Source organism: Heterodontus francisci, chromosome 8, assembly GCF_036365525.1.
Source record: "Heterodontus francisci isolate sHetFra1 chromosome 8, sHetFra1.hap1, whole genome shotgun sequence".
Taxonomy (NCBI): Eukaryota; Metazoa; Chordata; class Chondrichthyes; order Heterodontiformes; family Heterodontidae; genus Heterodontus; species Heterodontus francisci.
Genome location: NC_090378.1, coordinates 51,064,774 through 51,088,568, shown reverse-complemented (window position 1 = coordinate 51,088,568; position 23,795 = coordinate 51,064,774). Strand labels below are relative to the sequence as shown.

Here is a 23,795-nt window from a genome sequence, read left to right as displayed (position 1 = left end):
GTCGTACCTAGTGCAAAGGAAGATGGTTGTGGTTATTATAGGTCAATCATCTCAGCTCCAGGCCATCACTGCAGGAGTTCCTCAGGGTAGTGTCCTCGGTCCAACCATCTACAGCTGCTTCATCAATGACCTTCCTTCAATCATAAGGTCAGAAGTGGGGATGTTCGCTGATGATTACACAAAGTTCAGCCCCATTCGTGACTCCTCAGATATTGAAGCAGTCCATGCAGAAATGCAGCAAGACCTGGACAATATCCAGGCTTGGGCTGATAAGTGGCAAGTAACATTTGCGCCACACAAGTGCCAGGTAATGACCATCTCCAACAAGAGATGCTTAAGAATAAAAGTGTTGAAAGGTTATGAAAGAAACATTTGGCAAAGGACCAGAAGGAAGGACGAGATGATCGGAACTGATGCTTTTCAATAAAATTGTGTTTTACATCTCTAATAGTTGATTCCCAAAATTACGAACAGAAATAAAGTTGGCTTAGGATGCTTCACATGCTATGTAATGGGCATCATTATTTAGGAGATATGGCAGAAATGATGCAATACCAGATCTGGAAGATGGAGAAGACTGAGACTCAACAACAGTAGTACTATTTAAAATTAATGTAATGCTGACTGCATGAGAATTCCTGTGTTGTTCAGTTCGTACAAAAAAAATTTGTCCCATTATTACATTCCTTTATTGAATTTTTAGTGCTCTTTCACGAGTGCTCCATGATTTCCATAGGCTCAACTTCCTGAAAATTTGTAGAACATACCAACTTTCCATTTGGAATGTATATTCCCTGGCACCTATTGCCTCTGTCTTTCACCAGTGGGAGTTCGTTCAGGAGCTTGTTCGGACATGAACATTGTGAAGAAATGCTAGAAATAATAAAACCAAAGTTCTTAGTCCCAATATTGGCTTTCATGAGAACGAGAAACAAGTTGGTGGGGCACAAAATATATTTGCCTCATTAAGCAACAGCAGCAATGTTACTTTTTGTACTATTTTCTTTATTCTAAGAAATACATCTTTTAACATGCACATCTAAGTCTGGGCTCTATTTTCTGTTTAAAATAATATAGCAAATTATCAAACCACAAATAAATCTACCATTTCACTTACCAAATCAGTTGGAGGCCTTTGTCATAGCATTCAGGCTGGAAGAGATTAAAAAAGAACATTAGCAATTTAAATTAACAAAGTCCTGGAAATCCAAAGTGGAGTCTGGAATCACTCAAAGTGTTGGCTCTTTTCATACAGGGTCAAAATGAGCTAAGCATGATCATCACTGGACTTGGGTGTTTATAGAAGATATATATTCTGATGAAGGGTCATCGACCTGACACATTAGCTCAGTTCTCTCTGCATAGATGCTGCTTGACCTGCTGAGTATTTCCAGAATTTTCTGTTTTTACTTCAGATTTCCAGCATCTGCAGTATTTTGCTTTTGTATTAATGGTAAATTATACTGTGTTTCAACTAATCTTGACATGCCTGCAACCCTTTTGGTAATCTAGTTAATTAAGCAATGTGAAGTCTCAGTTCCTGCAGTTCTGCTGATTTTGAAGTTTTAAGGTCTGCAGTATATGCCAGAAAAAAGTACTGGTGCAAATTTCTATTTGCATGTGGGTTTTAAATTTAAGTTGTAACTAGTGCAAAGAAGCTTGCACAGCAGATTTAAACTTAGATTTTACTAATTCATGCATGCAACAAAACTATGCTTATGTATGGAACGCAGAACATGTAGTAGAAGTTATGACAGAGTGCTGATCGAAATCTGCTGAACAGCTAAGACAGTTTGAGACAAAAGGATGTTGTGCTTTTTTGGCTGAGAAAAAAAGTCTTAATCACGCAGCAGATCACTAGCTTATTCAGCTGAGTTTAAAACTGTGACAAGGCTTCAGGCTTTCAGCCATCCATTTGCACTGTGATGAGACACAGCCGTATATAACATTACATTTTTAATATTGACAGAATCTAAACATTTTACACAATATCATCTGCTAACAGTAAAAGAAGAGAATTTTGATGCTAGTAGGATTCCTAATTCACGGTGGCGGAAAGGCATTGAGAGATGAAGGCACAATGCCAGCTGGAATGATTTGGTGATTGGGATAAGGAGAAAATAATCTTTTTAAAAATTTTATTATTTATTCGTTCACAGGATGTGGGCATTGCTGGTAAGGCCAGCATTTATTGCGCATCTCTAGTTGCCCTCGAGAAGGTGATGGTGGTGTGGTGAACTGCCATCTTGCAGTCCGTGTGGTGAAGGCACTCCCACAGTGCTGTTAAGTAGGGAGTTCCAGGATTTTGACCCAGTGACGATGAAGCAATAGCAGTATAGTTCTTATGGTCCTTCTAAATGGTAGAGATCGCAGGTTTGGAAGATGCTGTTGAAGAAACAGTCTTTTAGATGGTACACAGTGCAGCCACAGTGTACTAGTGGTGGAAGGAATGAATATTTAAGCTGGTGATGGGATGTTGATCCAACAGGCTGCTTTGTCTTGGATTGTGTCGAGCTACTTGAGTGTTGTTAGAGCTGCACCCATCCAGGCAAGTGGAGAGTATTCCATCACACTTCTGACTTGTGCCTTCTAGATGGTGGGCAGGCTTTGGGGACTTCGGAGGTGAGTCATTTGCTGCAGAATACACAGCTTCTGACCTCCTATTGTAGCCACAGTACATAGCTGGTCCAGTTAAGTTTCTGATCGGTGTTCATGGTGGGGGATTTGACGATGGTAATGCCATTGAATGTGAAGGATAGGTGTTAGAATGTTGTTTGAGATCACAGAATAATACAGTGCAGAAGAGGCCCTTCAGCCCATCGAGTCTGCACCGATGCATTAAAGACACCTGACCTGTCTACCTAATCCCATTTGCCAGCACTTGGCCCATAGCCTTGAATGTTATGACGTGCCAAGTGCTCATCCAAGTACTTTTTAAAGGATGTGAGGCAACCCGCCTCTACCACCCTCCCAGGCAGTGCATTCCAGACCATCACCACCCTCTGGGTAAAGACGTTCGTCCTCAAATCCCCCTTAAACCTCCTGCCCCTCACCTTAACCTTGTGTCCCCTCGTAATTGACCCTTCAACTAAGGGGAACAGCTGCTCCCTATCCATCCTGTCCATGCCCCTCATAATCTTGTACACCTCGATCAGGTCACCCCTCAGTCTTCTCTGCTCCAGCGAAAACAACCCAAGCCTATCCAACCTCTCTTCATAGCTTAAATGTTCCATCCTAGGCAACATCCTGGTGAATCGCCTCTGCACGCCCTCCAGTGCAATCACATCCTTGATTGATGGTCATTGTCTGGCACTTAAGTGGCATGAATGTTACTTGCCTTTTATCAGCCTAAGCCAGGATGTTGTCCAGGTCTCGAAGGTTTGTGCCTGCAAGCAGTATTATCTGAGGTGTTGGGAATGGAACTGAATGCTGTGCAATCATCAGGAACAACCTCACATCTGACCTTAAGATGGAGGAAGGTCATTGGTAAAGCAGCTAAAAATGGATGAGGCTAGAATTATGCCTTGAGGAACTCCTGCATCAATGTCCTGGGGCAGAAATGATTGTCCTCCAACAACCACAACTATCTTCCTTTGTACTGGTTATGACTTCAGCCAGTGGAGAGTCTCCCCCAATTCCCATTGACTTCAATTTTACTAGGGCTTCTTGGTGCCACACTTGGTTAAATGAAAGTACCAGATAGAGAAATAGGTAGTGATGCAGAGGTACTGAGTATGTAAAGAGGCTGAATATATTCAGGAGAGGGAGGAAGAAGACCCAAGCACAGGAACAAATGAATACCACAATACCGAGGCTCTAAGCAGCAACATCCAATCCTGCTTTTATCACAACAAAATGCTTTTTTGCTCCAGTCTGCAAGTTTCTAATTGGCAATATCCTGTTTATTTTAAATAGCTAATCTTTCCATTAAAATATTAGATGGAGGAATGTTTCAGGGATGCATTATGTATTTGTATGCTAATAACAAAGAATTTCAAGCTGTTATAAACTGATTCTAGTTTACTAGCTAAGGCAGTGGAAAGGATTTTAGAGAAATACTTTGAATTAATTCATTGGGAGTCCTTTATCCCCTTTCTACTAGTTTTATTTGTGACTGTTTGCGATTCTTGATTTAAAAAAAAAATTATTTGGGATATGGGCATGCTGGCCAGGCCAGCATTTATTGCCCTTGAGAAGGTGGTGGTGAGCCGCCTTCTAGAACTGCTACAGTCCATGTGGTGCTCGGAAGGGTGTTCCAGGATTTTGACCCAGCAACAGTGAAAGAACAACGATATAGTTCCCAGGCAGGATGGTGTGCGGCTTGGAGAGGAACTTTCAGGTGGTGGTGTTCACATGCATCTGCTGCCCTTGTTCTTCTAGGTGGTAGAGGTTGTGGGTTTGGAAGGTGCTGTTGCAGGAGGTTTGGTGATTTGCAGCAGTGTATCTTGTAGATGGTACACACTGCTGCCACCGTGTGTCAGTGGTGGAGGGAGTGAATGTGTGTGAATGGGGTGCCAATCTAGCGGGCTGCTTTGTCCTGAATGGTGTCGAGCTTCTTGAGTGTTATTGGAGCTGCACCCATCCAGGCAAGTGGAGAGTATTCCATCACACTCCTGACTTGTGCTTTCTGGATGGTGGACAGGCATTCAGGAGACAGGAGGTGAGTTACTCGCCACAGATTTCCCAGCCTCTGACCGGCTTTTGTAGTGATATTATTTATATGGCCAGTCTAGTTCAGTTTCTGGTCAATGGTAACCTGCAGGATGTTGAAAGTGGGCAAATCAGTGATGGTAAGTCTATTAAATGTCAAGGGGAGATGATTAGATTCTCCCTTGTTGGAGATTGTCATTGCCCGGCACTTGTGTGGCGCAAATGTACTTGCCACTTATCAGCCTAAACCTCAATATTGTCCAGGTCTTGCTGCATATGGACACGGACTGCTTCAGTACCTGATGAGTGCCCTATGGTGCTGAACATTGTGCAATCATCAGCAAATATCCTCACTTCTGACCTTTTGATGGAGGGAAGATCATTGAAGCAGCTGAAGATGGTTGGGCCTAGGACACTACCCTGAGGAACTCCTGCAGTGATGTCCTGGGACTGAGATGATTGACCTCCAACAACCACAACCATCTTCCTTTATGCTAGGTATGACTCCAACTACTCGAGGCTTTTCCCATGATTCCCATTGACTCCAGTTTTGCTCGGGCTCCTTGATGCATACTGGGTCAAATGCTACCTTGATGTCAAGGGCAGTCACTCTCACCTCACTTTGAGTTCAGCTCTTTTGTCCATGTTTGGACCAAGGCTGTAATGAGGTCAGGAGCTGAGTGGTCCTGGTGGATCAGTGAGCAGGTTATTGCTGAGCCAGTGCCAATTGATAGCACTGTCAACGATCATTAGTTTCATATCTGCTTATGATTTGTTCATTCATAGGTTAAGTTGTGATTTTGTTTTTATAATGAATGATGCTTGATTGAATTGGGTTTGTGGTAGTGACTTTTTTGTCCTATGCATTTTTTCTTTGTCTTGTGTACACTTTGCATGTGTGTTAATGTTTAAATTGTTATGCGTGTGGATGTGTGCTCGATACATGACCTTTTATTGTTTAGACATTTTTTTTTATCCTCCTCCTTCAGGCTTTCTACCTGATGCCCAACCTAAAGGGTGGGTCTCCAGATTGCTTACAGGACTTTTCCAATGTCTTTGTATATCCAGCTGGTAGGAAGTGTGCAAGAGTAGTTTGGATTGCTTTTCTTCTCCACAGTATAACAAAGATGGTGCCACCTTTAATTGATTTAAAATTTATTGATTTTAAATAGTCTGTCTTTTTTTTGGTTTCATGTGTTGCTATAACATGTAGCCGCTCTAGATAATATTTTCTAAATTGCTTTTATTTCTTTGCAGTCTAAGGATAAAATGATGCGAGGCTCCCGAAGAGGTTGTGTTAGACTGCGGGTGAGTATGAGATATTGCACTATTACGGTGAGATTCTTGGAATCCAATTGCTGACCCATCAGAAGAGATTTCTTAACATTGGGTTGTACTCATTTCTTGTAGTTTTTCTCTAGTCTCTCTCATTCTAATTTCTCTCCCATCATTTCCCACGCCCTGTCTGATTTCATCCTTCCTTTGAGACCCAATTTCCACTTGCTGGTCAAGCAGTTTACCTTCCTGACTCCAGTGCTAACTGATATTGTAAATGGTTCCTTCTCCCTTTAATCATCTCTTTCTTCAAAATCTGCTCTTAACCCTTGTGCCCTTCCAAGCTACAGCTTTCATCTCAAACCTCCCTTTCCTGTCCAAAGTACTTGAACATATTATGCCCTCCCAGATCTTTGCTAATCTCTCTAGTCAGATTTCCACCTCTCCCTTAGCACCAAAATGGACCTAAGCAAAGTCAGAAATTATATTCTTTGAGCTTGTGGTGCATTATTTTTCCCTGTCCTACTCAAGCTCTCTGCAGGCTTTCATGTTGCTCCATCGACAAACATGTGGCCAGTTTCCACAGGCACATTGATAACACAATCTCGTCACTACCTCTTTCAACCCCTCTACTGCATCTGTGCTTTCAGATTGCAAACGTGGGAAGATCAAAGTCATTGTCTTCATCCCGCACCATCCATTCTATCCCTTTCCCTGGCCACCGTCTCATGATGCACGTTCACAACATTGGCATCCTATATGAACCCAAGCTGAGCTTCCCTTCTCAGAAACTTCCCGTTTCCACCTCTAACATTGCCTGCCTCAACCCCTATCTCATCCATACTTTTGTCACCTCCAAACTCCTGTTACAATGCCCTCCTAGTGTCCTTCCATCCTTCATACCAATAAACCTATCCAAGTCTTGTTTGTCTGTTACCCCGACCTACATTGACTACCAGTTCCCCTACACCCCAATTTAAAATTCTCATCCTTGTGTTTAAATGCCTCCAGGGCTTTTCCCCACCCTATCTCTGCAAACTTCTCCATCACTACAACCTCCTCTGAGCGCTCCTTTCCTCTGGCTCTGGCTTCCAGGGCATCCTTCCCTCTGTTGCCCCTCCTTTGGCAGTCTAACACAATCTGGAATTCCTTCCTTAAACTCTTCTGTCTCTCCACATCCCTGTCCTTATAGGAGCCTCCATAAAACCTAGATTTTGACCAGACATTTGGTCACTCCTCTTCAAACTCTTTTTACCTTTTTTTTTCTTTTATGCCTCTTTGTAGTAGTTTGGGATGTTTTCTACATTAGAGGTGCTATATATACAAGTTGTAGCAACAATAAACCTAGGTGATGAGCCAAGCTGAAAAGAGTAGGATGTCGTCATGTTTGAAAAGAGCAGACAGAACAAAAGACGAGATAAGACCAAGAGGTGACTTTTAACAGCCTATGTATTCTCGGAGAAAACTGAATCAGATATTTTTTGTGCTTAGGAGCGCAGGAGAGGTACTTGAGAAATTTCCCTGGATTGGAGAGTCATATTCGTGTCTTGAATGAGAATTGAGTTTTGTGGAGTTAGGAGTTGTTAAAGGGGAAGAATGTTTCGGCACAGAGAAAGCAAGTTTCTTGGTGATAGCATTAAGTGGTAGCCATGGAAATTCCATTTCAGTTGAAAGCAGATAGTGAAGACCAGAATGTCAGTAGATGAAATAGTACCAAGTGCAAGGTCAGGCATTTATTCAAGTGGATTTACTTGATTTTGCTTTGTACTCAAATTACAATTCATCAATGTATCATTATATTTTTCGGTATCTTGTTAATTGCACTTTGAGAGAAAGTGATGACTCTTAATGGATTGCATACTACAGTTACCAGATGTCCTTGTTCATTGAAGCTGAAAGGAAAACAGACTGATTTGCATTTATATAGCATCTTTCACAACCTCAGGATGTCCCAAAGCCGTTGAAATACTTTTGAATTGTAGTTACTGTTGTAATGTAGGAAATGTGGCAGTCAGTTTGGGCACAGCCAGGTCCCACAAGCAGCATGGTGATATTGACCAGATAAACTGTTTTTAGTGATGTTAATTGAGGGATAAATATTGGCCATGACACCAGGGTTATTTCCCCTGCTCTTCTTCAGAATGGTGCCATGGGATCTTTTATGTCCACCTGAGAAACCGAGGCCCCATCTGCTCCAACGCCTCATTTGAAAGATGACAGAACCGTACTCCTGTAAGCACTGCACTGGAGTACCAGCCTAGATTTTTGTGCTCCTGTCTCTGGAGTGGGCATGAACCTACAACCTTCTAACTCAAAGGTGGAAGTGCTACCAACTGAGTCACGGCTGAATTCTAGGTTCTGTTGTTTTAGGTGGCAAATTACTTGGGCTGAATGTGAACCATTTTGTAATTATGACTGACTAGATGCGCATTGCTCTCAATCAGGGGTATTCACTAACTGATTTTCCTTTTTGGGGCATATCTAGTTTAGTTTTAGATTAGAGATACAGCACTGAAACAGGCCCTTCGGCCCACCGAGTCTGTGCCGACCATCAACCACCCATTTATACTAATCCTGCACTAATTCCATATTCCTACCACATTCCCACCTGTCCTTATATTTCCCTACCACCTACCTATACTAGGGGCAATTGCTAATGGCCAATTTACCTATCAACCTGCAAGTCTTTGGCATGTGGGAGGAAACCGGAGCACCCGGAGGAAACCCACGCAGACACAGGGAGAACTTGCAAACTCCACACAGGCAGTACCCAGAATTGAACCCGGGTCGCTGGAGCTGTGAGGCTGCGGTGCTAACCACTGCGCCACTGTGCCGCCCAGATTGACATCCAGGCTGGTTCCGAAAGATTTGTAGTTACCTGGTTTCTCCCTCCCTCCCTCCCTCCTTAATGGAATGACATATGTAATTTTCCAATAAAAAGCACAATTCCTGAATCTAAAGAACTTTTGAAAATTATGAGTAATGAAACTGCAATTTCCTCACTTATTTCTTTTAATACTCTAGGGTGGTAACCATTAGATCTTGGAGATTGCTCTGTGCTTTCCTGATGATCATTACTTCTCACTGAGTTAAATCAGTCAAAGAACATGCTCTGGTACCCTGCTTAAGTAATCATTCGGCATTTGTGAGCCTTGACCTCGAGCGTTGCTGGCATGCTCAACATGGAGACATGGAGGCATCATAGCTATATCCGATCCCGAGAGCCATACACGTGCTTCTCATAGATTGCTGGATAGGATTTGGGTACAGAAACCATACCTATTTCAACATGCCGCCCACCCCCCCCCACCACCCCATCACCCCCCCCCATTGATCCCAGGGACATTAACACCAGTTGTAATGTTCCTATGCAGCCTTGGCTGATGTCAGTGAATTCAGCACAAACTGACTGTCAAACCTGGAAGTTTATCCGCACCAAACTTTGTTCCCTAGCTACCGACTCCATCCCTCTCCCTGGCAACAGCCTGAGATTAAGCTAGTCTATTCGCAACCTTGGTGTCACATTTGACCCTGAGATGAGCGTCTGACCTCATCCGTGCCAGCCAGGCCTATTTCCACCTCCTGTTACATCATTTGACTTTGCTCCTGTTTCACCTCATCTGCTGCTGAAACCCTCATTCATGTCTTCGTTACCTCTAGACTTGACTATTACAATGTACTCCTGGCTGGTCTTCCACATTCTAGTCTCTGTATACTTGACGTCTTCCAAAACTCTGCTGCCCACGTCTTAACTCCCACCAAGTCCCATTCCCCATCACCCCTGTATTCGCTAACCTACAACGGCTCCCAGTCTAGCAACGTCTTGATATTAAAATTATCATTCTTGTTTTCAAATCCCTCCATGGCATGGTCTTGCCCCTCCCTCACTCTGTAATCTCCTCCTGCCCCACTGCCCGCCTAGATATCTGTGCTGCTCTAATTCTGGCCTCCTGTGCATCCCTGAACTTAATCTCTCCACCATTGATGGCGGTGCCTTCAACTGCCTTGGCCCCAAGCTCTGGAATACCCTCGCTATACCTCTCCACCTCACTTTCCTCCTTTTTAAGTCACTCATTAAAATCTACCTCTTTAACCAAGCTTTTGGTCATTTGACCTAATATCTCCTTTTGTGGCTTGATGTCATACTTTGTTTTATAATGCTCCTGTGAAGTGCCTTGGGATGTCTTCTTATGTTAAAGGTGCTATATAAAAGTTGTTTTTCTCATCTCGTTTGACTTAGTTACTCACGGGATTTATTTGCTGAGCCGCTAGGAAAGCAAGTACAGGTTTATTATTATATTAACGGGAACAGTAGTGTAGTGGTAATGTTACTGGACTAGTCATCTAGAGGTCTGGACTAATGCCCCAGGGACATGAGTTCAAATCCCACCATGGCTGCTGGTGGAATTTTAATTCAGTTAATAAATGAATCTGAAGGAAATCTGTCGTCTTTACTTGCTCTGGCCTGCTTGTGACTCTCGATCCACAGCAGTGTCCTTAACTGCCCTCTGAAATGGCCTAGCAAGCCACTCAGTTGTATCAATCCGCTATGGGAAAGTTGAAAAAGAATAAAACGAACCACCCGGTATCGACCTAGGCACCGGAAATGACATAGGCACACCCTGCTCAGTCAACCCTGCAAAGCCACCTTCACTAACATCTGGGAACTTATGCCAGAATTGGGAGAGCTGTCCCACAGACTAGGTAAGCAACAGTCTGACATGGTCATACCCTCTGAAACATAACTTACACCAATCTCCCAAACTCCAATATCGCCAAACACCAGAGGTGGCAGCGCAGTGGTATACAGTGGCGAAGGAGTTACCCTGGGAATCCTCAACATTGACTCTGGACCCCATGGAGTCTCACGGGATCAGGTCAAACATTGGTAAGGAAACCTCCTGCTGATCATCTCCTCCTGCCCTTCCTTTGTTAATGAATCAGGGTTCCTCCATGTTGAACATCATTTGGAAGAGGCATTGAGGGTAGCAAGGGCACAGAATGTACTCTGGGTGGGGGACTTCAATGTTCATCACCAAGAGTGGCTTGGTAGCACCAGAAGGACATACCTGCCAGATTGAGCTGCAGTAGGTGGTGAGAGAAACAAGAGGGAAAAACTTATTTGACCTCACTTTCACTAATCTACCTGTTATAGATGCAACTGCTTGTGACTATTGATAGGAGTGACTACTGCACAGTTCTTGTGGAGACAAAGTTCCGTCCTTGCACTGAGGAAACCTTCCATCGTGTCCTGTGGCACTACCACCATGTTGGATGGGATAGATGCACAACAGATGTAGCAACTCAAAATAGGGCATTCTTGAGACACTGGGCCATCAACAGCAGCATAATTGTATTCACCCACAATCTGTATACTCATGGCTCAGCATATCCCCTCACTCTATCATTACCATTAAGCCTGGCTCAAAGAAGAATGTAGGCGAGCAGGCCAGGAGAGGCACCAGGCATACCTAAAAATGAGGTGCCAAGCTGGTGAAGCTACAACACAACTACATGCATACTAAAAAGCAGAAGCACCATGATATAGACAGAGAAATGATCCCACAGCTGATGGATCAGATCAAAGCTCTGCAGTTCTGTCACATCCAGCCGTGAATGGTGCTGGACAATTAAACAACTAACTGGAGGAGGAGGCTCCACAAACATCTCCATCCTCAAAAGATGGGGGAGCCCAGCACATCAGTGCAAAAGATGAGACTGAAGCATTTGCAGCCATCTTCAACCAAAATTGCTGAGTGGATGATGCATCTTGGCCTCTTCCTGAGATCTCCTCTATCACAGATGCTAGTCTTCAGCCATTTCAACTCACTCCATGTGATATCCAGAAACGGCTGAAGGCACCGGATACAACAAAGACTATGGGTCCTGACAACATCCGAGTGATAGTACTGAAGACTTGTGCTCCAGAATGAACCATGCCCTTAAGCTGTTCCAGTACAGCTACAACAGTGGCACTACCCACCAATGTGGAAAATTGCCCAGGTATGTCCTGTCCGCAAAGATCAGGACAAATCCAATCCAGCCAATTACCATCCCATCAGTCTACTCTCAATCACCAGCAAAGTGATAGAAGGTGTCATTGACAGTGCTATCAAGCTGCACTTACTCAGCAAAAACCTGCTCACCAATGTTCAGTTTGGATTCTGCCAGGCCACTTGGCTCCGGAACATATTATAGCCTTGGTCCAAACTTGGACGAAAAAGCTGAACTCCAGAGGTGAAGTCCAGGTGATTGCATCAAGGCAGCATTTGACCAGTTGTGGCACCAAGGAACCCTAGCAAGATTTGGGAACTGGGGGGAAAGCTCTCCACTGGTTGGAGTCATACCTAACACAAAGGAAGATGGTTATGGTTGTTGGAGGGCAATCATCTCAGCCCCAGGACATTGCTGCAAGAGTTTCTCAGGATAGTGTCATCGACCCAACCATCTTCAGCTGTTTTATCAATGACCTTCTGTCCATCGTAAGGTCAGAAGTGCAGATGTTCGCTGATGATTGCACAGTACCATTCATGACTCCTCAGAATCTGAAGCAATAAATGCCCGCATGCAGCAAGACCTGGACAACATTCAGGCTTGGGCTAATAAGTGGCAAGTAACATTCACGCTACACAAGTGCCAGTCAATGACCATCACCAACAAGAGAGAATCTAATCTAACCATCTCCTGTAGGCATTCAACGGCATTACCATCGTTGAATCCCCCACCATCAAAATCCTGGGATTACCATTGACCAGAAACTTAACTGGACCAGTCATATAAATATTTTGCCTCAAGAGCAGTTCAGAGACTGGGAATTCTGTGGCGAGTAACTCACCTGACTCTCCAAAGCCTGTCCACTATCTACAAGGCACAAGTCAGGAGTGTGATGGAATACTCTCCACTTGCCTGGTTGGGTGCAGATCCAACAACACTCAAGAAGCTCGACGCCATCCAGGACAAAGTAGCCTGCTCGATTGTCACCCCATCCACCACCTTCAACATTTGCTCCCTCCAGTGGCAGCAGTGTGTATAATCTACAAGTGCACCGCAACAGCTTGCCAAGGCTCCTTCGACACCTCTACCACCTAGAAGAACACGGGCAGCAGATGCATAGGAACACCACCACCTTCAAGTTTCTTTCCAAGTCCCACACTATCCTGACTTTGCCGTTCCTTCACTGTTGAAACTCCCTTCCTAACATCACTGTGGGTGTACCTTCACCACATGTACTGTAGCAATTCAACAAGGTGGCTCACCACGACCTTTCCAAGGACATTTAGGGATGGGCAACAAAGGCTGGCCTTGCCAGCAATGCCCACATCTCATGAGCGAATTAAAAAGAAACATTTATGTTTTTCTCAGTTACTAAAATTTCTGCTTTTAAAAACTTTATTCCATTACATTATTCTAATTTTTTCTGGCATGTGACAAGTAAAATGTCAAATGTCTAAATTAAGTTTTTAAACAAAAATCAAAAAATGCATATTTCAGGATATCCTGATTACATTTATCCATTAGGAAGTCCTTTAGCAAAGCTGGAGAGAGACCGACAAAGGCAGTCACTTCACATCAAAACTATTGACTTTTTGTTTAAACTTAAACAAGAGATATAACCCAGATGATTTTGAAGACTTGTGCTTTCTTTTGTTTAACAATAATTGTTCTGAATTCTAAATATAATGAAAGGATATAATATGGGAGGGGTGGACTATCATTCACCCACAAAGTTTATAAATGGCACAAGCAGATGCAAAAATCATTTTTCCCTGCTTTTTATGCCCTATCATTAAATTTAAAAATAAACGGTGTTGCAACTCAACTTACTTTTCTTCTAACATGGTTACGCTTTGTGTTAGTTTATTTATGTATCATGTCTATTTAATAAATCAATATGCCTTTTTTTGCTGTTTGAAGGAGATAATACTTAGATTTTTCTATTAGCTCACGGATGTGGGCATCTGTCTAGCATTTATTGTCCGTCCCTAATTGCCCTTGAGAATAAGCTGCTTCGTTGATTATAAATGTGTGGCTAGGTAGGCCATTTCAGAAGGCAGTTAAGAGTCTACCACGTTGCTGTTGGTCTTGAGTCACATACAGGCCAGACTGGGCAAGGATGGCAGATTTCCTTCCCTATTTGACTTTAGTGAACCAGATGGGTTTTTACGATAATCCTATAGTTTCATGGTCACCATTACTGGTACTGGCTACTTATTCTACAATTTAATTTAATTTAAATTCCCCAGCTGCTGTGGTGGGATTTGAAGTTGTATACCTCTGGACTATTTGCCTTGGCCTCTGGATTACTAATCCTGTAACATAATCACTATGCTACCATACCCTATTGTGCAGCTCCAGGTTCTAAGGAAAGAAATCAAGAAACCCTTCCTCAGTCAGGGCAACCTGAAGGAAATGTGATAAGCCCACTTGTGTCTCACGCTTCCATCAAGCAGTTTAGAAAAAGATATCTGAAGAACATACAAAGAAAGAGTGAACTAGGAACAGATTCACAATCTAATGGCCCAGTAATTGCTTGGAGTTGGGGAGGGAGCCAGGCGTGCTGTTTTGCAGTCGGGGAATCTGGATGAACTGGTTTCCCTCGGGTCCTGCTGAATTTCACCTGATTATCACTTTTTGTTTGCATTTCCCGGTCTCTGCAAGCCAGATCGAGAGGCAGGCTGGCTGGCTGTTTGGATAGGTAAGCCTTGAGCATCAGGCCACGGCTGGGGAATGGAGTGGAGTGTGTGATTGGCCAGGCTGGAGGGCAGATTGGAGCCTGGAGGGATTGGGGTCAGGGGTGGCAGTGGTGGTGGGGGGTGCGGTGTGGCGGGTAGAGATCCAAGTTCAGGAGGTTGAAGGGCAGAGGGAGTGGTTGAGGAGGTGGTTTGTGGGTAGATTGGAATGTTTGGGGTGTGATCGGAAGGGTCATGTGAATGAGATCTGAAGGGGCAGTGGAGAGAGATCAGAGGTTGCAACCAGGGAGTGCAGAGGATGGAGGAAGGGATCGCAAGACCCTGGGTGAGTGGGGAGGTGGGAGATTGTGCCTCAGGTGGAGGGGGACAGGGTTGAGGTGGCAGAGCAGCTAAATTGGAGTCAGCACTTAAGTTGAAAGACACTTTCTGGCTGGATCCAGCAGTCTCGCCTACCTTTTAATTCCCAAGGCCCAGGAAATTTGCCGACCAGTGTTAAATTTAAAATAGAGTTTAAATTGAAGACATGCAACCTCGTTATAATCTTTAAATGTGGAACCCGCCTCCTGGGAGCATGTTTGTTGACCACTGCCCACATCCTGCTTCCGATTAAAGCCTGAAGTAGGTGGATTGAAGTCTGATTTGAAATTTTTAATATTTTATCCAGTCTAAACCTACCTGTTTTTGGCCAAGAGCGGTATCAGTAATGGTAACCATACTATCTCAGTAGCAAAATGTGAAAACAAAGGAATGCAGCACAAAAGATACCAAAAATAATGGCATGAAACAGGAATGAATCTCACCAAAAGCCAGAGATAGAAATATCAGAAGATGAAGAAAGTGACAAAACCCAATGTAAAACAAGTAGGAAAAGTTTCAAAGAAGTGAAAATGCAACAGTGTGTGGCACAGATATCCAGTCAACACCTTTGTGCTCAAGTAGAAACCAACTGGACCAACTATCACAGAGGCTGTAGTCAAACTATGCCACCCACCGTGTGAGGCAAAATTTGGCATTGAGTTCCTTTCTTCCCCTCCCCGCCCAAGGACAAGATCAGTAGTGGGAAAACTATTGGAATCTCTGAGAGACAGGATAATCTGTCACTTCGAAAGGTACAGGTTAATCAAGGATAGTCAGCATGGATTTGTTAAAGGAAGATCTTGTTTGACCAACTTGATTGAATTTTTTGAAGAAGTAACAAGGAAGATAGATGAGGGTAGTGCAGTTGATGTGGTCTACATGGATTTTAGCAAGGTTTTTGACAAGGTCTCGCATGGCAGACTGGTTAAAAAAAATTCCAAGGATCCAGGGAAATGTAGCAAGGTGGATATAAAATTGACTCAGTGGCAAGAAACAAAGGGTAATTATTGACGGCTGTTTTAGCGACTGGAAGGCTGTTTCCAGTGATGTTCTGCAGGGCTCAGTACTGGGTCCCCTGCTTTTTGTGGTAAATATTAACGATTTGGACGTAAATGTAGGGAGCATGATCAAGAAGTTTGCAGATGACACAAAGATTGGCCGTGTGGTAGGTAGTGAGGAGGACAGCTGTAGGCTGCAGGAAGATATTGATGGTCTGGTCTGATAGGCAGAAAAGTGGCAAAATGGAATTCAACTTGAAGTGTGAGGTCATGCATTTGGGGAGGTCAAACAAGGCAAAAGAACAGACGATTCATGGGAAAATACTGAGAAGTGTAGAGGATTTGAGGGACCTTGGAGTGAATGTCCACAGATCCCTGAAGGTAGCAGGACAGGTCGATAAGGTGGTTAAGAAGGCATATGGAATCTTTTCCTTTATTAGCCGAGGTATGGAATACAAGAGCAGGGAAGTTATGCTGGAACTGTATAACTCATTGGTTAGGCCACAACTTGAGTACTGTGTGCAGTTCAGGTCACCTCATTACAGAAAGGATGTAATTGCACTAGAGAGGGTACAGAGGAGATTTACGAGGATGTTGCCAGGCCTGGAAAAATGCAGCGATGAGGAAAGATTGGATAGGCTGGGGTTGTTCTCCTTGGAACAGAGAAGGCTGAGGGGAGATCTTATTGAAATGTGCAAAATTTTGAGGGGCCTGGATAGAGTGGAGGTGAAGGGTCTATTCACTTCAGTAGAGAGGTAATTGATGAGGGGGCATAGATTTAAAGTGATTGGTCGAAAAATTAGAGGGGAGATGAGGAAGAACTTTTTCACCCAGGGGGTGGTCGGGGTCTAGAACTCACTGCCTGAAAGGGTAGTTGAGGCAGAGACCCTCAACTTATTCAAAAGAAGTCTGGATATGCACCTCAAGTGCCGTAATGTGCAGGGCTACGGACCAAATGCTGGAAGGTGGGATTAGAATAGGTGGATTGTTTTTCAGCCGGCACAGACACGATGGGCCAAATGGCCTGTTTCTGTGCCTTTAAACTTGCTATGATTTCTATGACCAACACCAACCCCTGGTGCAACATAAATTATTGCTGGACCCCGTTGCATACTAAAACAAAATCTAGCAATACCCCCTGTCCACAAGCTTCCACTGAAACCTGAGAGCACCTTTTTTCTCTTCCCACCACTCCGCATGTCCGTTGTGTCGCTACTTCCCTCACCACTTCTTTCCTGCTCTCCCATCTTCCCCCTTTTCTTCCCCCTTTTGCTCTTATCTGTTTCTCCTTACCCCTCTCTGTTTCCCCCTCCCCCTCCTCTTTGCTTTTTCTTTATTTCCTTAGCTCCTCCTATCTCCCGTTCTTTCCTTCTCTTTCTATCTTCCTTTCTCTGTCTTCTGTTCTTATAAAACTATGTATCATCCAACTTACCATGACATGGGAGATCTGCTAGTGTATGGAAAAACTCTTCATTGCTACTTAAGATGTTCTCAACAATCTTGTATTCAGCGTTTCTTTTTTTCTCATTTACTTTTACCTACTTCTACTTGTCTTTTTATGATTTCCCATTTCTCCCTGTACATTTCTGAGTGGCCTGTGCTGTCCTTTTCAGTTTTAATTTGACTGGAAAGAATAAGAACATAAGAAATGGGAGCAGGAGTAGACCACATGGCCCCTCGAGCCTGCTCTGCCATTCAGTACGATCATGGCTGATCCTCTGCCTCAATCCGCTTTCCTGCCCACTCCCCATGTCCCTTGATTCCCTGAGAGACCAAAAATCTGCCCGTCACAGCCTTAAATATATTCAGTGATGGAACATCCAAACCTTCTGGGACAGAGAATTCAAAAGATTCACAACCCTTTGAGTGAAGTAATTTCTCCTTGTCTCAGTCCTGATTGGCCCTTATCCTCAGACTGTGCCCCCATCTTCTAGATTGCCCAACTAGGGGAAACAACCTCCCAGTGTCTACCCTGACAAGCCCCTTCAGAATCTTGTATGTTTCAATGAGATCACATCTAATTCTTCTAAACTCCAGAGAATATAGACCCAATTGACTCAGCCTCTCATCATTGGCGTCATCAAGATTTTCTTTAATGCTTCCTACATTTCAAATGTTGATCTCAACTATTATTGTGTTTCAGTTTTCATGACACTAATTTTGCGTTTCCTCAGTCTGCATTTTGAAAAGTTCATGATGGTACTGTTACGACCGACCGCTCCAGTCAAAGCCCCCAATCAAAATATATACAATTCTGATTGTGGTGGGACCAACACACTGTTAATTCAATCCTGTCGCTCCACAGGTCGGCTAACATATCATTTAAACTTTCCAAATTAAAGAAAGACCCAGCCAAATTGTACCATCTATTAACCTCTCTCTCTCTCTCTCTCTCTCGCTCGTTCTCTCTCTCTCTCCCTCACCTTTTGCTACAGTCCTCTTCTACCTGAGTTACCTTTTATGTGAACCCTATACCCAGGTGTTTGTTTTTAAATCTCCAAGCATCCTGGTTTAATCGTTTCTTTGATAATCTGATTACTTCACATGCTTCCTTCAAAATATGCATTTCTAATTACATCTTTGAAGGGCTCAATCTTAAATGTTCTCTTTTTGGATACTAATGGACCTGATGCGTATTGCCATCATCTTCTGATCTAACTTGTTGCACAGTACAAAGTAACCTTTTAAGACCAAATGTATACAATAGTGTTGCGTTTTAACTCTCTCAAATATATGTAATGACCTGGGAACAAAGACATCCATTTTCAAATATATTAAAACTGTGAACTGTTAAAATAGCACCTTATTTTTAGTCAGCACTGAAATGGCAGTCCAATGCCTCTTACATGTGCGATCACATTGAATATGTGTGAGAGAGCATTACTGATAATCACAATTATTCTGATTATATAAGGTGGCTGTTAGAGATGTAAAATCTAAATAAAATTGATGAGTGCAGTGAAAATTTGCAACTGTTTCACTGAAGTTATATTTAACGTGAAATATTTGCTGAAAATGTGGAACATGCAGCAGTTCACATAGTATCTGTGGTGAGAGGAAGGTAATATTAACATTTCCGGTTAATGACTTTTTGTCAGAACCTTCCTTTCTCTGCAGCTGATGCCTGACCAGCTAAATCTTTTTCAGATTTCTAGCATCTGTGATATTTTGTTTTTAGTTTTATTGTACTTAATTTGAGATTGGTTGTTTCAAATTGAGTAAGCAGTTTGGGGGGTGGGGGGAGGGGGTGGGTGTCAATACCTAAAACATCAACTGCATGACCTGCTATATGCACTGCTGAAGACTTTCACAGGGTGGCAGGACAGGCGAGTGTTTTCTTTTGACTGCTGTTACCTGAAATAATGCATTAACAAGGATCACTGGTTCCGCCCAACTTAAATATTCAAGTAAGAATATGGATTGAATCAAACAGCATTTCTGCATATCATTCTATCATTCTTCCTCTTGCCTCTCTTACCCGCCCCTGCCCCCCCTCCCCCACAACCATCTGCTCTTAAACAATTAGTAAAATGTTATTTTTTAGTACTAAATTCAGTGGATATCAGCAGTGACATTTTTTAGAACAGTATTGTGCTCTAGATGAGGGAGACAAGCTTTTTTAAAATTGGGACTAAAGCAATCGAGAGATACACTGTACTTAATTTGTTGGAATGTCCCAGTTTTTAACAAATCTGCAAAGAAACTTATTAGCTGCATTTAGTTGTGTTATATCTCGCCTGGAGTACTTAATATTGACTTTGGGTGAATGAAATGGAAGATTTTCTGACCCCCAACACTGACGTCCTTCAACTTGATGAGGAGAAAATGTACACCAAAAGAAAAATCATAAACCTGGCCAACCAGTTTCATTATGCTGCCTGTTGCTATATCACCTGAAACACTAACTCTCTTTTTCTCTGTGCAGGTGCTGTCAGACCTGCTGAGTATTTCCAGCATTTTCTGTTTTTATTTCGGATTTCTAGTGTCCGTAGTATTTTGCTTTTACATCATTTTTATATGTCCCCAGCCTTGCTTACTTAGGCACAGGTGCAGTAGTTTTCTCAAACCCAGTGCCATTGTATACCATTACTAACTTCAGAAGGAAATCCGAGCATTCAGTTTTTGTTATCCTTTTAACATTGAATGTACTGTCAAGTTTGAGTATGTCTGCCTGGCATTGGGTCCAGAGTCATGCTGGTAATTTGCTAGGGTAGAGGGAAGTTATGCCATGCAATCATTCAGTTGTCCTATTTCATCTGATGCAGCACCACTAAAGTACTGTCTTCACACTTCAGATGTGTCTCTGTGAAGATAGAATAGCCAAATTCTAATGAAATTCAGTTGCTCCATATGAGGATTTCATACGAGGTTTATACTTAAAAAGGTGTGAATGTGATGCAAAAATTGTAATGCAACTAACCTTAATTGAAGCTTTCAAAAGAGTATTGGATAATTCAGGCATGATTATTAACACAAGTTAACAGTCTACTCCATCAATGACTTTTAGAATGAAGAAAGAAAAAAAACAAATTTTTTGTAGCAAAGCCAAAATGAGCTTCGGGTGGTCACATAGAAACATAGAAAATAGGAGAAGGAATAGGCCATTCGGCCCTTCGAGCCTGCTCCACCATTCATTATGATCATGGCTGATCATCCAACTCAGTAACCTGTTCCTGCTTTCCCCCCGTATCCTTTGATCCCCTTTTCCCCAAGAGCTATATCTAACTCCTCCTTGAAACATACAAAAAAATCCTCACAGACTTTTGCAAAACAACTATGTACTATAACAACAACTTGCATTTATATTGTGCCTTTAACTTAGAAAAGCATCTCAAGACAACTCATGAAGGCATAAGTTAAAACTGGACATTGAACCAAAAACAAGAGATTTTGGGAGTAGTGACCAAAAGCTGTGCTAAAAATTGGAGTTATAAAGAGGATTTTTAAAGAGTAGAGGGAGCTGGAAAGACAGAGAGTGAGGTAGGGAGTGAATTCCAACTTATAGGGCCTAGGTGGCAGAAAGCACAGCTGACAATGTAGAGACAAAGGTGGGCACGGAGGATGCACAAGAGACCAGAGTGGGAGAAATGCAGAGCTCTTGAAGGGTTGTAGGGTTAGAGGAGGTTACAGAGATGGGGGTGGGTGAGGCTATGGAGGGATTTAAACACCAGGATTAAAATTCTTACATGAGGCATTGAGAAACTGGGAGCCAGTGTAGGCCAGCAAGAACAAGAGTGATCAGTGACACAGACTTGGTGTGCGATAAGAAACACGCAGCACAGTTTTGGATGAACTGAAGTTTAAGGAAGGTGAAGGATGAGAGGTCGGCTTGGAGAGCATTGGAGTAATCGTGTCTGGCTGTAACGAATGATGTTATGCAGGTGAAAGTATGCGGTCTTTGTGATGGAGATTATATGGAGTTGGAATCTTGGCTCGAGGTTGAATGGAACACTGTAAACAGTCTGGTTCGGCCTGAGAGAGTGGCTAGCTAAGGGATTGGAGTCGATGACGAGGGTACAGAATAGTGAGGTTTTGGCAGATAGTTGCTGCATGGCTTCATTAACATGGTGCATAACACTTGTCCGATCTTTAGTTTTAAAGTTTCAAAAAAGCTTCCTGCACAGAACTGAATTTTCCCCAATTAGTGTTTTATAGGATCCAATTTTAACCCATTTAAAACCCATCCAATTGCGTAGAGTTAAAATTGGGCCCATAAGTTTTGCATGAGATTGACTTGGATTGATGTTCATACACAACATATGTAGTATTGTGTGCTCGATATTTATTATTGCCAGTAGAAGTATTAAGACAACACTGGTGTAGCATCTATTTTTTGCATTGTATATCATCATTAATCCTCTTGTGACTGTTATGTTGTTAGTCTAAATAGGTTTTAAGCTCTGTTTCCCTTCGCCTGACCTTCACTGACTTTTTTTATTCATTCATGGGATGTGGGCATCGCTGGCTAGGGCAGCATTTATTGACCATCCCTAATTGCCCTTGAAAAAGTGGTGGTGAGCCGCCTTCTTGAACCACTGCAGTACACCAACTGTGCTGTTGTAGTGCCTTAAGGATTTTGATTGAAGTTTGGGAATACAAAGTATTTTAAATGGAGATTATTTTTCATAGACCATTTCCTATGTGCACTGATGGCCACATTTATTCTATTTATTTGATTCCATTCATCACATGGACTTCATGGGATTTGTTCTTTGGAGAGATTCTTTAATATGCAAATGTAATACGCTGAAACAGGTCTTAGATTTTTCTCTTGATTTAAAATGTTGATGGGCAAATGCAATCCTTTCCTTCATCTGTCGAGTCTTAAATACAATGAACTGTGAGCATACCCTGCAATTTTACAGTATATTTTTTCCACAGATCCTGTCAGGCCGCTCTTATATTGCCACAGGCTGGTGTTGTAATTTTTGATTTATTTTCATTGACTCGAGTGTATATGTACTTATATTTTATGAAGCTATTGTAAACTGAGTTTATGGGAAGAGTACATTAATACATTCAGATTTCCTTGGCTTGGTTGTGCCTTCATTGAGCATAATGTGCGTTTATGGATTGAGGTAATTTGTTGGTGCTTCCTGGGATCAGTTGGATTTTTGGAGTCTGTGGTAGCTGGTTAGTATTGTTGTCACTTTCCTGTAAAAGGGTGAGACATTATGCTGGGAAGGGGTAGAGAGGGAGAGGGATGGTACTGAAAACATGCCCCAAGCTGAAGCAGATATTGGATGTATTAGTCAGAATGAGTGATTTTTTTTTTAAGATCGATGTCACTTGTTCTAGTTGATGTTTCATATATGCCTCAGCCAAAAGTTTGTTGCAGACAGCATTATTAACAGCAAGCATATGTCTTAATGCTTCTTTAAACGATTGAAATCCTGTAAAACCACTCTTGAACTATCAACAGTGCTTCTGACAGTGAACTGACACAATGCTTCATAACGTTTTGTTCATTTCTGGGATGTGGGCTTGCTGGCATTCATTGCCCATCCATAGTTTCCTTGAGAAGGTTGTTGTGGTGGAGGACTATGAACTGGTTTGATACAACTAAGTGACTCGATAGACCACTTCAGATCGGGTCGCCGAGTCTCCAGGAATTAACCTTTGATCTCCAGGAGAAAAATTATTGGAGCATTGGGAGAAAGATTATCTACATTTTCTTTGAACACTTCCATTCATTTATTAGTGATAAGAATATTGGAGATGGGAATAAGGCTGTTTGATTTGTCAAGAAAGATCCAGTTGGGTAAAGAGTTTGTTTGCTTTTCAATTGGCTTAGGAAGGCACTGTGCTGCAGTGATGGCTGTATTGAGCAACCAGTGGCAAAAGCATGGGGCAGGGGTGATTGGATGTGAGGATACCTCCACGATCATGTCCAACTAGAGTTGGCAACCCTAACTTCAGAGGTAGTTAAGAGCTAACAAAGTTAGTAGAGGCCAGAATGTTTAAGGAGGTTACCTTTCCTATATAACATTAATGAATCAGTTGGGGTTTTACCACAATCCAACAGCTTCACGGTCACTTTAACTGGTATCATTTTCCAGATTTTTAAAAAGCTGAATTCCAATTCTCAAGATGCCATAATAGAATTTGAACTTGTGTTCTCTGGATTATTAATCCAGGCATCTCTATTATTAGTCAAGTAATATGACTAATGTACCACTGTACCTTGAATCAACATTTTATTCATGTTTCTTGCATCAATAGCATCAAATACTTATTGAATCATGATCTTTTATGAATTTTTAAAAGAAACTTAATTAAATTTTCTTTTTAAGTTTAATTATGACCCATAAAATCACAATCATAT

General features: G+C 42.5%; 1 protein-coding gene across 2 annotated transcripts in view; it reads left to right on the top strand.

Annotated features, from left to right (window-relative positions):
• Window positions 1-23,795, top strand: part of osbpl9 (oxysterol binding protein-like 9) — a 224,833-nt gene that overhangs the window by 10,259 nt on the left and 190,779 nt on the right. For both annotated transcript variants that reach the window (XM_068037140.1, XM_068037141.1), the window contains exon 2: window positions 5,908-5,958. In XM_068037140.1, the coding sequence (XP_067893241.1) occupies window positions 5,908-5,958 (51 nt within the window). The remainder of the gene's footprint in view (window positions 1-5,907; window positions 5,959-23,795) is intronic.